The sequence below is a fragment of the Epargyreus clarus genome, unplaced genomic scaffold (assembly GCF_041222505.1).
Source record: "Epargyreus clarus isolate Ecla_fem2 unplaced genomic scaffold, WU_Ecla_fem_2.2 ptg000018l, whole genome shotgun sequence".
In the NCBI taxonomy this organism is placed as follows: domain Eukaryota; kingdom Metazoa; phylum Arthropoda; class Insecta; order Lepidoptera; family Hesperiidae; genus Epargyreus; species Epargyreus clarus.
In genome coordinates this window covers 9,446,580-9,463,000 of record NW_027332226.1, presented here as the reverse complement: position 1 = coordinate 9,463,000, position 16,421 = coordinate 9,446,580, and the positions used below count along the sequence as shown (strand labels likewise).

Sequence of the window (16,421 nt, the reverse complement as noted above, 5' to 3'; positions counted from 1 at the left end):
CTCTAAACACACATGGATGGATGGACACATTAGTAAAATGCAATGAAAAGCGTGTCATAAATTAAATATAAATATTATTTGTGACGTGTCTGTTTTAAAAGGGTTGCGAGCTTGCATTGCTTCTACATTGTATCCCTGTTATCTAGGTCGCCATTAATTTGGTTCAGTGCTTTTCATTGTCCATGCATTTTATGTATTTAACATGAAAAATATAAAAAAATGTTAAATATTTAATTGATTTAAAAAAATATATCTTGTACGTGTTAAAGTATCCGCAATTGTAGCGAGGATGTAAAAGTCGATATTACTATGATGATTAAATTTACTCAGAAACCTATAAAAAACTTACCGGTACTTCAGTTAATTGTACTACTTACATTTATCTTTGCATTTTACACTGCCTGTAAAACTTGCCCTCTTTTGTTTATATATTTGGTTTATATAGGTACTAACAATAAGTAATAAATAAAGGCATACAAACATCTTAATATAGGAGTTCAGAACGTTCTACCCTAATTAGGAATTCAAAACGAGTGTGTTATATGAATGTTTTGAAGTTGTCATACATTTGTTATTGTTATCTTATATATTTCCCTTGACATGTATATTATCTCAAAATATGTACCATTGTATTCCGGGATCTATGTTTTATCAGTAATACATAAAGAAAACAGTATATATGAAGGTAACTTTAAATTTTGAAAATAATGTATTAAATGTGTAGAAAATTGTTTGTATTGGTTTTACATACATACTTTTTCAAGTAAACCTTTTAACATCGTCATCAAAGTCATGCAATACTTGGGTTAGGAGTGTAGGTGAATCCTACAGTAAAAAGTATTTATAACTAAAAGAAGATATTATAATAATTGGTCCAATTTGTTTTTGAGATGGTCTTTGATTTCCGACATAAAACATCCAGCTGTTTTTGATATTATAGTTGAATGCTGATCAAACTAAATTGAAATTCAGTGTTTGTTATCATTACGCACAATCCATTTATTAGCACATAATAAATTATAAATTAGGCGATAAAAAATATAAAATTCAATTGGTTGTCTACAGTTTGTGAACAATTGTTTTATTAATATTTATACTGATTGAATACCTACAAAATTATGCGAATATATTTACTATTTAACTAGCATTTTTTTGTACGAGGATGTTTGCAGAGTATCAAGAAAAAAAAGAATATTAAATAAATAAAGACTTGATTCAGAAATATCGATTGGAGGTTGCATTTGTATGGAAAACCAATACAAATATTTTTTTCTTATTTGATGTGTGAAAAGTTTTATAAACGGTTAATTTTATATGTGGTATTTTTAAGTAACTTCTGACGACTTAAATATTCATGCGAAATTTTACATTGGTACAATAATTTGGTCTAAGTACGTTATGTTATTTGTAATGTTTTGTTTGGGTCCAATATTATAAACTGACAAGTGAACGATCTCGAGATGATTGAAGTACTTGTAGATGATACCTACTTACTGGTTGTTGTGTAAGTGTAAGAACACGAGTATAGCGTGCAGTTGTGCGGCGGTGCATGCACATGCGCTGGGAGAGCCCGTCTTGTCACTGTCAAAATGTTAACTGTAGATAGTTGTTTTGACATGTTACAACAAGGGGCCCCTAGATATTTTGGATGCACTCAAAATTATCAGTTAGTTTGTGAATTTAGCGTTGTTTCTCATAAATACGGTTCTACAAGAATTGTTACCTCACCGATAGTGAATAGTTATCAATTTATGAAATTTCAGAATACATAAATTAAAAATGTTATTGTCTTTTATTCCAATTTCTTTATATTTTACCTGTTTCGAGAAACTATTAGGCCACGACTGACCTAAGATAATAATTATGCGATATTTTTTAAATATTAGTATTACGCTTTACGTTATCCATGTGGCTGGTGCTTTGCTGTGTTACAACGGTACTCTTACTTATAAACAATTTGGCGAGGATCCTCTACAAAAGTGGTCTTTGTTTAGTAGAAATAATAAGATTATCTCCAGGCTCCGTTGCTCATTGACGACTCTATGTGGAGGTAAATATATCATATTTGAGTTGTGAAATATTTTATAACTGATCACTTCAAGCGATGCTAAGAGAATTATAACGACTTTGTCGTCGAAGCTTAAAGTAAATCACCGTACAAATCACAAAAATGCAAGAATGTAATATTTACTTGGAAGTAGTGGTTCATTTATTTCATACAATAGGTAGTTGTAATTAACCTATGTATCTGTGCTGCAAAAATCAAAGACAATATTCAAGTTGATTCGAGGTACGCCAATATTCTGTTTGTCATTCTTATTGCATGTGTCAATATACAATGTAAATTACGCTCAGAGTATTTTTTATATATGAATTACGTTGTGAAATAACACAGTATGTTGGAGCACCCGATTGGTGTATTTTTAAAGTGTATTTTACTGGTTGTGTGTATAAATAAGGCAAGAGGGTTATTATGCTTTAACTGTTCTACCACACATCGCCTGAAGGAGCACTGCGCTGGAGACTTTGTGACACCAGGATTTTATTTTAATAGCAGCAAAAAGTTCCTGCAAAATTGTACTGGAGGTCTCTTTCTAAATTATTTTTTATTTATCTTTAAGTTTGTACTTTTTAGGATGTCTTTAAATTAAACAGTTTGTTTACACAATAATAAACCTATGAACTCAATAAAGTAAAAACATGTTGATATGTAAGTACTAATACTAGTTAAATCAAATATGGGATCTATAAAATTACATCAATAATATATAATTTCATTAAGATTAAGTTTTACCTTAATGAACATCTCACCCTGTATAATCACTGCCTTGTGATAGCTTAGTAGAATTTTGACCTGGAGTTCCAACCCCAGGCAGGTTCAAATGCCGCACCTCTAATTTTTCTAAGTTATTTGCGTTATACAAATTAATTATCACAAACTTGTAGTTGTAGGTATCCCTGAGCGATCTTCATACGAGAATACAGCAGCACTTAACACTGCTGCTATTAGGCAGAAATAGGTGAGGCAGACGTACCGCCGGAGTCGAAACAAAAATAGTTCTACCACTTTGTAAATCACCTTATCTATAAGTTTCCTGATTATATTAAGATACTATTCGTATCTTTTATGTTTAGAAAAGGCAATGTGTTTCGTCCGATCATGGAACGCTCGTGCCAAGCATGCGTGGATAATTCAAAGAGGTTGTTATGAAGTCCAGGAAGAAGACCCACTACCACAAACCCTGTCTATTCCGACAAGGGCTATGACGTGTAAACATGAACGGTAATCGATAAAGTTTTCATTATACTAATAAACTATTTAATGGATAAAACACGTAGTTAATGAGAAAGAAGGCTATTATTTTCTCTAATCAAAATTTTAATGACTGGGTATTTACTTCAAAAAAACAGTAAGGTTTCAAAATTGGTAATAGCTTACATTGTTTAAATATTTAAACATATGGAAAGTGCGTGGTTAAATGTATACTGCAATGCGTATAAATTTTTGTTGCCGCAATTTTTTCGTTAGGCGTTCCATTTATGTGGCAAAAACAACAAAAACGCAAGCTTGTCAAACACGATAAGTCAGAATATATTATGTTTTATTTCAGACTTGCCGACGCTGAATATAAAGTATGTCTCTGTCAAGCAGACTGGTGTAATGCTGCACCTTCACGCATTGTTCATACAACTTCAATAAAAAATGGAATGTGGACCTGGGTTTACGTCTTCTCCATGGGTTACTTATAAGGACTTACATTTAATCTGTTCCCTGAATGTAAGTACATGGTTTGTCCACTGGAGATTCTTCGTCATTCTTGATTTCCTATGAACTGTGTAGATTGCAATAAACGTTGACTTTATCGGTTTATAAGCAGCTTTCACTTTATCTAAGCTGCCTCTGTCTATTTCTACGAAAAGGATGGTAAGAAATGTGTGTGTTAGTGGGCCGCGTCCGCTGCGTCGCATACATCTTTTTTTGTAAACATGCCTCAATCTAAACCTACATAATTAGAAAAATATAATCTAACACAATCATTGTAAGTTTAAAGATATATAACCATAGCGCTGTACTTGAAGTACCTAAATTTGTTGTGGTAGAAACACTACATATTTTTTTGGTAAATAAGATAAAACAAGTTACAGAAGTAAAAAAATATTATATTTTTTGTACATTTTCTTATATAAATTATTAAATATACTTATCTTTAAATATTTTATTTACTGGAATTATTTAAACATATCTGTATTTTTTCACTGCTAGCTGGTATATTATCATAGTAATTAAAACTTATTATGTTATTTTGACGAGATCAAATCTCAAATTAAGATAGGCACAAAATGCATACACAATGTACCTATTCGTAAAAGTTTATAAAATTCACAGAAGACAAATTATATTTTACTGGTATCAAATCATGTTGTTATTTTCACAGATACTTAGGTACTTTTATATTTGAAATAGTGAAATATATTACATATCTAGGTATAAAATCTACGAAATACTTAACATTTTTTTTAATTATACAAATTTTAGTAGTAAGTACACAGTACGCATTGCGGTGGGACTGAAAAAATATGTATGTACAATCTCAGCTTTAGACTATTAGTGTCGAATATGTTTTAATTTAGTTTATCATTGACGAGTTTTAAAGTTTTAGATCTCGAATTAATACGAGTATGTAGGCACTATCGGTAACTACAATCGTTCGTCTTCAAAACCGGTATTTGGTATTGTACTAAATATTATTTAAAAGTGATCGGAAATGTTTCAATCACTTTAGGTATTTGCATACCTTCATTATATAATCACTGCACGTATTTTGTTCATCTGTCTTCATTTTCGGCACTATCGACGTCGTCTTCAAGATCGTCTATAGTGGCGGCTGAATCGCTTGTTATTGCTTGAGCTATCAATCCAGTGATTCCGGTCTCATTTCGCTTTCTTTTGAAGAAATTATAAACGTACTCCTCTAGCGTGTCTTCATCGAAAGGCAATAAATCTTCGACGTCAATTTGTCGCTTGGTGCGGTTTTCTTTAATGTATTTATTAATTGACGAATAATTATTTTCACCGCTATCGACAATGCCTTTCCTATAAATCTCTATGGGGACATCGCTGCCATCGCTCACATCGTATTTTATGCCAATGTCTGCTTCCTGTATTTCAATTGAGCCTAGTCCATTATCGACTAATGATTTTAAATTTTTAGCTCTACTAGCTCTGTGACCGTCTGATTTCTCTTTTGGTTTACTGTGTTTCTGTTTGATCGGGTGTAAGTGCTTTACTTCATTGGTTTCATTTAATCTTGGTATTTCGTTGTTTAAAGCACTGGGAGAAGGTTTTGTTTTCGAACCGTAAGTTTTAACTTTAGAATGGCCTTGTATAATCAGGTACATCGGTAGGGATGGTGCTTCGGTAGAAGTTTTTACGTCTTGTGGTTCATTTATAACCGAAGCAATTGTTGACATGGGTGTCGTGAAACGCATATGTAAATAAGGATCATGAGTAAATGTTGCGGGTTTATCATGAATTAAATTATTAACTATATGAGGATTTACATGAACTGGCTGGTGGGGCGCAGTAGTTGCATTTTGTGATTTAATGAACGGTGGCGGTTGCATTGTTTGCATCACTTCTAGCTTTAATACATCTTCAGTTGTTGTATGCTCTTTATAAACTTGTACTGTCTCTGAAGCGTGAGCGTAGAGGTTATCTTCAGGTCTATTGGTATCAGGTATCATTGGCATGGACATCATTGGACTTAACATGTCTACTAAATTTGGTTTTGTATTAACATTGGGCGCTGGAGTTGGCAGAAAGGTGTAGGTAGCAATTTTTTCCGTCGTAGCATCGTCATAGTAACTTTGAGTTTCATCCGAAGTGTAAAAGGTTGTTTCTTCATATGGCACAGTTATTGGTGAACTACTGGTCGTTGATGCTATTGGAGGCACTGCAGTTGGAACGAATGTTGGCAAAAATATAGACGCGGATGTTTCTCTTGGTGGAGGTGATTCGGATAGCATTGGTTTATAAAATGAGTACGGTTCCTTATTTAGTTCTTTTTTATGATCGCTGAATATCAAATTATGTGTATCATTCACGATATCGTCTTTTTCAAAAGGTGTAGTTGGGCCCCAACCTGCGTAATCACTACTTATAGCATTGTTAGGCAAAGTTTGATTATAGTTATAGAGCCAATTTTGATTCGTAGTAGATGATTGATAAATCAAGTTGGATTCCTGTAGAGCATAAGAAGTGACAACATTTGGAGTTGTTGTATCTCTTGGGTCTTGAACAGAATCTGTAACTTTTAGTGGTGAGTTAGGAGGGAGTATTTTTTCTTCTGTCAGGATATAAAGCGAAGGTTTATGTCCAGGCGGCGGTGGCGGTGGGGGAACCAGTATCGTCATGGGATAGTGCTCATTAAATTTATATGTAAAATCTTCATATTTGGAAGGTGGAGGTCGGTGATGTTTTCTCGGAGGTGCAGGCGGTCGAGACACTACACTGGGCTTGCGCGAAGATACGCCCAACATTAACACTTCGGATTTCCGTTCAGGGTAGCGATCACGCTCAACTCGCGTATCATCGGCCCAGTAGTGAACTCGCTCAAGTACTGGTGGTTCATAATCGTATGTAGGGTCGTTGCGAAGTGGGTCACCGCGTCCTGTCAAAGGTTTCCATTGTTCAAAATCCATACGAGGCGAAAATATGGAAACATAACTAGGGCTTGAATTTTCTACTGCATCTGAAAAAAACATTGTATTATGAGTAATATCATATTTTTAATTTAATCATATTAACCTATACATATAGTTAAGTGTAAATTAAACATGTAATGAAATTTAGAAAGACGTACCAAACGAAATAGGATCCGAAGAAACTGACTTCAGTAGGCAAATCAGTAACGTTATCCACGTTCCGTGAGTGTTCTGTAATTTTTTCAGAATATTACAATGATATTACATAATATCTTCTATAAAATTTAGAGATAAGGCATACGTCTAACTTATAGAAACCAATATTTTTTTCGATATTTGTCAATATACCTACATATACCTATACCGACTCCTACATACCTACATAAACCTGGTTTATTTTGAAACAGTAAATGCCTACATATTAAGCACATATTTAACGTGTATGAAGTACTTACAAGTAAGAACCGAACACCAAATAAAATGTGGCCTTATTTTTAAATGACAGGCAGTCGAATTTTCGCAGTGGTTTTCATATAATTAGAGCAGTTTTGGGCTGTCGGATATTTTTTGGATACGCCAGTCGCTCGTTAAAATACCGGGCGGCCTGGCTGGAAGAAAGACGAGCTAATTTAGTATTATAACCATCCTTCTTGTTTATGTATGTTATATGCCTGACCTCAATTGTTCCTTACGGAAAAAATGTAGATATTTCTCGATGGATAATGATTCAATAAGTGTGTTAACGAGGAGAACGCCCTCAGGCTGAAGTAAGAACGCTTCAGCGTCCATTGTTTCACTCCATAAATACTTGGCAATATGTTATTAGTACCTACCTACCTGTACGTCGCTGTTCTGAAACTTAGTTAAACAATTTATTTATGTAAACTTTAATTATTTCTATATTATTTTTTCAAACTGTTTATTTCATATAAACATAATTCTATTTATTTGATTAATAGATTTTACTACTTAATAATAGTATCGTAATATCCTGCTATTATTCGCTTTTTTATCAACAAATTAAAAATAATCAGATTCAGAATGAGAAGTATTAGGTCATAGTCATTCATAAATTTCTTTTAGATCTCTCAGATATGTAGGTTTCGTGACGATGTCTTCCTTAATCGTAACAGCAAGTGGTAATTATTTTGCAATATACAAATAATGGAAAAATTAAATCAAATCTCGGAGCCCTTGAGATCGGATCCTTTGAGAGACCGATTTTCAACCATTAGGCTATCACTGCTAAAATGCTAATTATAATTATAGTACATAGTTGCAAATAACAAGTGTATGAGACATAGATTAGAGCACCAGGATACGCTGGACGGCAGTGAAAGCCGCGCGTGCGCCGAATCACAACTCGCACGTTACATGACGGGAATCGGGCTATGGCTCTTTGCATCTAATTTGCCCTCTTTCAAACGTCCTTTCACTATCTTATATCACAGTCTTCGTGTTATATGAGCAGTGATAAAGGAATAATGCATGAAAACATCATGAATGATTTGCACTCAAGGTAGAGGCTGTTGCACCGTCTGTTGTAAACACAAGCACATACAAGCAACAACTTAGTATACTTTTACGTAGAAAAGTATGTAAACAAGGCTACGCTCACTGACTTAAAAATTGAATAATGTTCTTATATTTTTCATGATATTATTTCACATTGTTATGTGAATATATTACTTGTATATTTTAAACTAAGGCCTACCAACCATGTTTTGCCTAACAACAACTGACATTTAACTATTTCTCCAAACTAAACATTGCAAAATGGTTTGCAAACACTGGTAAAACAATGGTAAGGCATCCCTACATTTGAAATTGATGCTCAAACAACGCAACGGAATTTATTGAGCGAATGTGTTGGTGCCTATTTATTGCCACTTCAGAAGCAACAATAGCATATGAATGCGAAATAATATGTAACCTACATAATTATTTGAAAGTACAGGGCTTTGAATTCACTTCTTGCAATTTTCTAGGTATACCCAGCCTCAGCTTTTAAGGTACTCGTGTACGTTAAATAAATAATAAAATATCCGTTTCTACGACCCTACGAGTCATAACAATATGAAGTTGTGGAAAACAATAAATAAATAAGTACGTATACCAATTCATTTTACTGTAGAATTTCCTCACGTGGAAGACACTACAATTTTATATTTTATATGTACATCTACTATACCTACATGTAGTAGGTACTTATAATAACAATCGAAACTTAAATTGGGCTAAAATCAAATTAACAAGCTCTACATAGAGTCCGACACTTATGAATAGTGGGTATGCGTAGCATAAAGAATCGCCAATTGTGGAAATATTGGTATTGAAAATATATAAAGATATTTTGTGTAAAATTTTTACATGCTTTTTACATTACAAAAGCGTATATTACGCGGCTGTAACGCTAAAAATATATAGGGTTCCTGTATGAATGTTCAAAAGGATCGGTGACGTAGGTACCTACTCGGAAGCCTCTGTATTTAAGAAATTTTGATTTAAAGTACAGATTCACACACTGGTACAGGTATTCACACTACTGGTACCGGGCGGAGAAGAAATTGTCAAATGTCGATATTTGTAGGGCATAAAATTAGATAAATTGATTGTCTTATTTTAATATTATTGAATTATGATTGTATATTAATTATCATATTTTTAATTACGATGTTTGGCATGATGTCGTCACTAATAATTGTACTGCCACTTAGCAAGTAGAGATTATTCGATAATGTATGTATGTTCGATTATGTAAAAGTGAAAAGTATGTTAGTGACCATTAAATAATAAATAAATAAATAAATTACTAATGAATTAATAATGGAATATAATGGTATCTACGTGCATCACAGTCTACATTGGGTTTCTATCTTGATGTCAAATTGCATGCTACATATCTTTATAAGACATTGCTGCTACCTACCTTTGTAGTGTGGACTACATGTTTAGCCACATAACATAAAAATATAATGTGAAACAAATGCGTTTCAGTATAATTAAGGATAATATAACATAATTTACCATATAACTAGCAGCAGTTTCTGGATAATTGGGGTTTTTATGAAAATGCTAGTAAAACTAGACGATTGGGTTAGCCACAATCGTTTATGAAATGAGAAATGGAAAGTCGCCGACGGGTCCGGTCAAATGTTTGCTGAACGTGTGGATTAAATGAGGGGAGACCTCAAAGGGGAGACGCATAGTAAACGCATGCTTTACAATACTGTATTTAGACGTATAGTAAACGCATGCTTCACTCTGCTATTATTACTCATGTTTTTGCTACTAATAAATAACCCTATTGTGCATGTGCATATACTTTAGCATTGCAAGCCGAAGTCTAATAGAGCATAGGTTATTATATAGTTTATTACTTAACGCAAAATATTTCGGACATAGATATCAAAATATTCCAGTATTAATTGTCATAAAAATATTAGTGGACAAACTTAAATTCGAGAAAGTAGTTATGTAATCTCATAGATACCTACCTACTAAATTTTTTCAAAAGGTATTCACTGATAGAGACAAAAGACTGGTAAAAGAAACTCACCTATCGGTAGCTTACTGATATTTTATTCTTAATATACATATTATAAGTATGTAATGCGTAGTTACAGCTTTACAATGGAATAATATAAAACTGCTTCCGAACCTGTCTCCGACACTGATTCCGTTAGGTCTCGGTAAAGGCGGCTTTGTACATACATCATTATGTATACCTACTTACCCTGGGACTTTATTCAGTTTCTTGTTCTCGTTTATATACTTAAGTGAGTAATTTCAAGTAGTTTTAAGTGGTACAGACTTCATTTTTCAAGATCCTTTGAGGTTAAATAGGCACACTACTTTTTAGGATGATAAAATATCCATATTTAATGATATTGAAATCGATATCTACGTCGTTTATTTACATAAATAGTAGTCAGTAAATTTATTAAATTTTAAATTGACAATATTCTTAATGGACGACATTGCGCCGTTTTACTTTTAAATCCTATTTTAACCTCTTAGTGATGTAATATTAAATAATATTTAGTGGGTTCCTACGTCATAAAAGGAATCTATTGTCCAATTTCTGTTTAGGCTTTGCGATGCTGAATCACTCAGTCAGTCAATGTATCTATAATTTTTTTTTAAATATTTCATATAGATACAATCCTGAAGATTTACTAACAGGACCTAAGATATTACTTGTCTAGACTACGCTCGCACGTCAGAATATAACAAGCTTTTGCGTGAATAATAAATAATTATTCACGCACTCCAAAAACTGGTACCTATCTATTTACTTGGCAGTGAAAGTTTTTGAAGCATTTATTTATAAAACTTGGAATTGAGATGAGAGAGCCGAGCGCGGAGACCAAGGCGTGGGAACGCTTGCTAGCAGACCGAGTGGCGCCACGGGCGATTCCACGCCCACACTGCTCTGCTCCAGCGCACTGCTGTCCGAATTATAGCCTTGATTTAGGATACCTATTGACATTAGTATACTATGTAGTGTGAAATCTTTATCAATATTGAAATAAAGATGCCACGGTCGTAGAATAAGGGCCATCTAAAGTTAAGAACCGTCAAAGTGACGACAAAGGTTCAAGAAAAACTTCATAAAATCGGTAGAGCATAATTCGCATCGAATTAAGATCTTGTGCTCACCAATTTTTTTATAAATAAAGGTATATGAATAGAACACACATCTCGGATACAAAATAGAAACCCTAAAATAAAACAGCTGAACTAAGTTTCATAGTTGTACTTCTGCAAATGATACGTAAGCATACTTATTTCAATTTGAATTGTACCTTAGTTCGATGTGTACACGTTTTTTAATTTAAAAAACGTGAATTAAGTTTTTTTCAATTAAAGTAATGTTCCCCTACCTTTTTCAATAACGTCTGTTTACGCAATAATATATATTTACTTATATATATATATATATATATAAAGAATATATATATATATATATATATATATATATATATATATATTAAAAACACAAATATTACATTACTATATACTAACATAGGCCGTTAATTTTAAATTAGATACATTAATAACATTCTCAATTCGCAGTGATCTAGAAAAAAACGTTAGTGACAGTTTAAGTTCACATGCTTATATATTGATTGTTATATTAACCAGCCAATAAATCACTTGACCTCGAACATGGGATCGAACGTTAATTTAATACACGAAATCCAGGGAAATCGTATAACTAATGGTGTTGACGAGAGGCAGACAACGGATGCGTGGGTTCATCTTTACCTTGGAGACGTCGCGGACGCCTGGTCATCGACACATAAACCAATGCCATGTGAAAGTGTTAATATTTCTTTCCTTGCGCCACCACTTTACTTAAACACTACGTTATTGATAGGATTAATTAAACATACTGTTTTGTTACGTTGACTCTAGGTATATTGATACCGGCGTAATTATTATCGACAACTTAGTAAAAAATAGCTATCATTATCTTACTAAGAAATAAGGTAATAATATATTATACTGTTCATGACGACTTGATGAAAATTCAGGTTAATACGGGTGAATATAATCAACAACTATTTAATTGCAAAAAGCTATAATCGCTAAATTCCTATGTAATAGGGTCGAGATGAGTTAATATGTAAGTACTAACTAAGTAGGTACTTAGTTGAAAAATCTGTATTTTTTATATTATATACTTAAGAATTTTTATCACACTCACTGTAATATAAAACTAGACGTATCTATTGTTATAAACATGCACCACGTCTTTCCGCTATTATTACCACTCAGTTCCTATTAACAAATATTATGAATTAAGTAATGTATATGAATACATCCCTTAATTTTTATGTTATAATTTCATTATTCTTTTACATAATCATTACACCAAAATATTTTTGAAATCCTCATACTCAGTTTAAACAGGTACCTATGCCTGACAATCATGTCTTCATGTCTCTAACACAATCTTAAAATAAAGTCTTGTGTAAATAAGACATTAACTGTAATATATACCAAATAATAACAACGGTAAGATCATAGAAAAGAAAATCAAGGGTAAGATTGTAATGAGCTCAAAATAGCAAAGATGTGTCTTGTAGCGTAGTGTAAGCCTGCTTACGCGTTGAAGTCTTTTGCATTGCCGACTTTGTGCAACAATTAACGGATGCCTTAAATTTGGTAATGGTGCGCATTCATTATGCACGTATACAATGATAATTTAAATATATTTATAGGTAATGAGAAACGATAAAAATGGTATCAGCTACAAATTTTAACGATTTAATAATCAATACGTAACAAATTTTAAGTTAATAAATATTTTTAATAGCAAAATGGTTGCTTCCACCCAAAATTATCTATTATAATTATTCAAATTGCCGTTGCTCTGATTATCGTATATAACCTTCACACTGGATATCGTTTTACAGATAATGATAGCTACTCACTACTCAGCCGATATATCTGACCGACGTCGTTGCTAAGTGCACGCAAATGCATCTGCCAAGGGCGCACTACTCAAGTGCACCACTTGCAGATTCCATAAAGTCACGGACACGTAAAATAATGTGATAACAGAAAATTAAAACACAGGTTTATGATAACTTGCTTGCAGTGAATAAAATGTTTAGTCGCAAATTTGCCATGGACGCAAGAATCGTTACATGTAACTTCTTGACCTTAGCTGCTATACTGTCCCTGATCCTGAAGGAATTAGCACATTGTAGTACCTCGGCCACCAAATCTCAGTAAAATGAACAAAAAAACAGTTGATGGTTACCTTATTTTACGATATTCAAATATGATATCGATAACTTAAACATATATCGATAACTTAAACAGATGAAGCTAATAACTACTTAATCATAAAATATATAATATAGGTACTTAACTAAAAAAACTATATGCACCTTTAGGGCGATATTGTTTACTTATTTAACTAACCTGATATTTAAATTAACTTACCAAATTCATTTTAATGCTTTACATAAGCCAGTTTGCAGATATGAGTAGAGACACTACAATTCACAATAAATCGCAGTGGGATCGACGAGATGGTAGCACAATGGTGGCGCGATGACTGCGATGAGCCGGGTTTTCCGCGCGGCGTCTGCGGCACGTCTGGTCACGGCTGTCATAGCGCACGCCCTCCGAGCGGAGACTCGTTTTCGCACCATATTCCACAAACCCATTGTCCCAGGGGCAAGCATCTTTCCGTAAACGTTACGACTGCTGCGCCGACGCATATTTAAATAAGTAAATTATTGAGAACGGCGCTTATATAACGTGTATTGATTAAAAGCTAGTAGTGTATTGATTAAAAGCTATAAACGAAATGTTTATTGCAAATCATCAAATACATTTTATTTCACTCTGTAATCAGAGCACTGCATTTTATTAAAAAATCATATATTTTAAAATATTATTAATTGGGATTCTCAATAGTTTTTAAGTGAAGAAGGTTACGTATTTACCATAATTAAATCAAGGTACCTAAGTAATTCGAAGCGCGCATAGTCCCGCGGCTTATGTAGATGGTAACCGATCTACAAGTTAGGCAACGTCGGGCTCGGTCGAGTGTTCGTTGTGTGACCGCTAGCTATTATAGCTAAATTGTATTCGCAATTCCGTGTTTTGGCCTTTGGAGGACTCGTAGAAGCATTATAGGCTGTTCGAAATCATCCGCAACTAATCTATCTCCCTCCGCTAATCAATTCGTGTAGCCTAGTGGTGTATGCTACAGGCCTCCCAGTTTGCAGTAACCCGTACATAATTAATGGCATATAAGAAATTATTATTTTGATAAATAATGCTGGAATAAAGTTAAATACGGGTTGGTAAATTTGGCAAACAGTTTTACTTACTCTCTTGTCATACCGTTCTGCCGTTAGTCCAGCGGATATTGTATGTAAATATAATCATGACAAAACGAACAGACCTAAATATGTCAGTTAGAACTACTCGCATGATGCGGTACAACTTTATTCTCTCTTCATTCTTAGCAACTCAGAAGCGCCGTGAACGACTTCATACATGATACCTGCATGATGTTAAACTTCTTACCTCTAAACCTGACTTAGTTACCCTCTGGATACAAAATCCTACCTACAGCCGGCTGTAGGTAGTACTTACCTGATATACATAATTAATGCTGCACGTAGTATAATCATTAAGTTTCTATTTAGGTGACATGTCATAATGTGGATACCCATTGCATACCTAACTTATGCGTACCATTTATGAAAATTATGTAACTTGCCTATTTAGTAAGTGTATACATAATATAACGAAGATAGGTAGGTTGTTACAATACAAGATGTTTCGTAATAAAGTATAGATGTACATAAGGGGACTTCAGCGTTGTAGACTTCAATGACTTCATGCTTCGATCACTAGTTCTTATTAGTGATCGAAGACTTCATGTGAAGTAATAACGATTTTGAGGGGGAAGGTATTTTATTTGAATAATTGACTATAGTCTAGTGTTTTATTATAATGTCCCATGTTAGTATGTACACACATCATGTTTGTAACCTTTTCCCTTAAAGGAGTCCCGCTATCTCGATGTCCTTGACGTCGTGCTCCAAAAAAATATCTCTGGCTCTCTCCACCTATAAAGCTCTCGATGCTACTCGAGAGACTTAACACTTATTTTACCTAACTATTTTAAAATTCAGCCGCCATCTCGACGTTAGAAGAGGTCGAGGCCACCAGGCGGGTTAAAAAAACGCGAAATTAAAAATGCCTTAGCATGCAGGACTGTGCAAGTCCACGTGAGATCCTATTTAACAGAAGTATGAGTCCATTTTGGAATAATGTAGTGAAACTGGATCAAGTACGATCTAAATGTACAAGTTAAGCAGTCTTTTGAGTCTTGAGAAAGCAGAGGTACATGTGAGCCTTAAAGATGATTATAGACCAGATGACAATGTCCCTGTAGCTCCAGGACCAGAATAGGGCTACGGTATCCCCTGCCTGTCGTAAGAGGTGACTAATTGGGGGCTTGCGGGGTTGCGGACGGCAAGAGGGGGAGATCGAACCGTCTAGCAAGCGACCACTGGAAGGACGGCGGTATGTGTGGTCGCATAGCGTCGTAAACACCAGACGGTGTGGCGAGCTCTGAAGCTCATCTGGGCGGAGCCCGAAGGGGCAATGCGTTCAGAGGACTCCGGTTGCGTTCGTAGGAGATCCCGGAGTCCTCTTAGTAACGCTGAGGACGACCACCGGGGGGGTTTTAGTGCGGTAAGAATCCCACATAACCCTGTGCCGCTCCTACGGCACCGGGGACCTTTTGAAGGTTTCCCCCTCGTCAACAAAAAAAAAAAACCAGACGACAAAGTCGCTGCTCTCTCGTAGTCAGTAAAAATGCCTATCTACTATCTCCTAAACGAAACTGGCTGATACATGCAGCCTGAGACGGCGTAGAGATTCTAACATGATATATGCGAGAGTATTTTTTACCGTATCTCGTAAAATCTACCCTCCTTCAACATTACAAGCAAGTAGATGAGTTGGAAAAAAACGTAAAGTTCATATATTATTTAAAGTGAATGTTTTTTGTATCGTGGTTTGCTACACCACATGGTAAGGTAAAATATAACTAATCATAAAAAATGGCTTTCTTTAAAGAAATATAAGAAAGAGCTTTAAAGAATTATAATTTTTAAAGTGTATTTAATTTTCATATGTAGGAAAGATAAAAAATGATAAAAACAAACAAA

At 34.1% G+C, this 16,421-nt stretch overlaps 1 protein-coding gene across 1 annotated transcript; it reads right to left on the bottom strand.

The window, feature by feature from the left end:
* Positions 1-3,528: 3,528 nt before the first annotated feature.
* LOC140749772 (uncharacterized) lies at positions 3,529-13,836 on the bottom strand. The gene is made up of 3 exons (XM_073082928.1): positions 13,666-13,836; positions 6,864-6,936; positions 3,529-6,752 (listed from the first exon to the last, which is right to left on the bottom strand). The coding sequence occupies exons 1-3, from the start codon at positions 13,672-13,674 to the stop codon at positions 4,828-4,830; spliced, it is 2,007 nt and encodes a 668-aa protein (XP_072939029.1). The 5' UTR covers positions 13,675-13,836; the 3' UTR covers positions 3,529-4,827.
* Between the last annotated feature and the right edge of the window lie 2,585 nt (positions 13,837-16,421).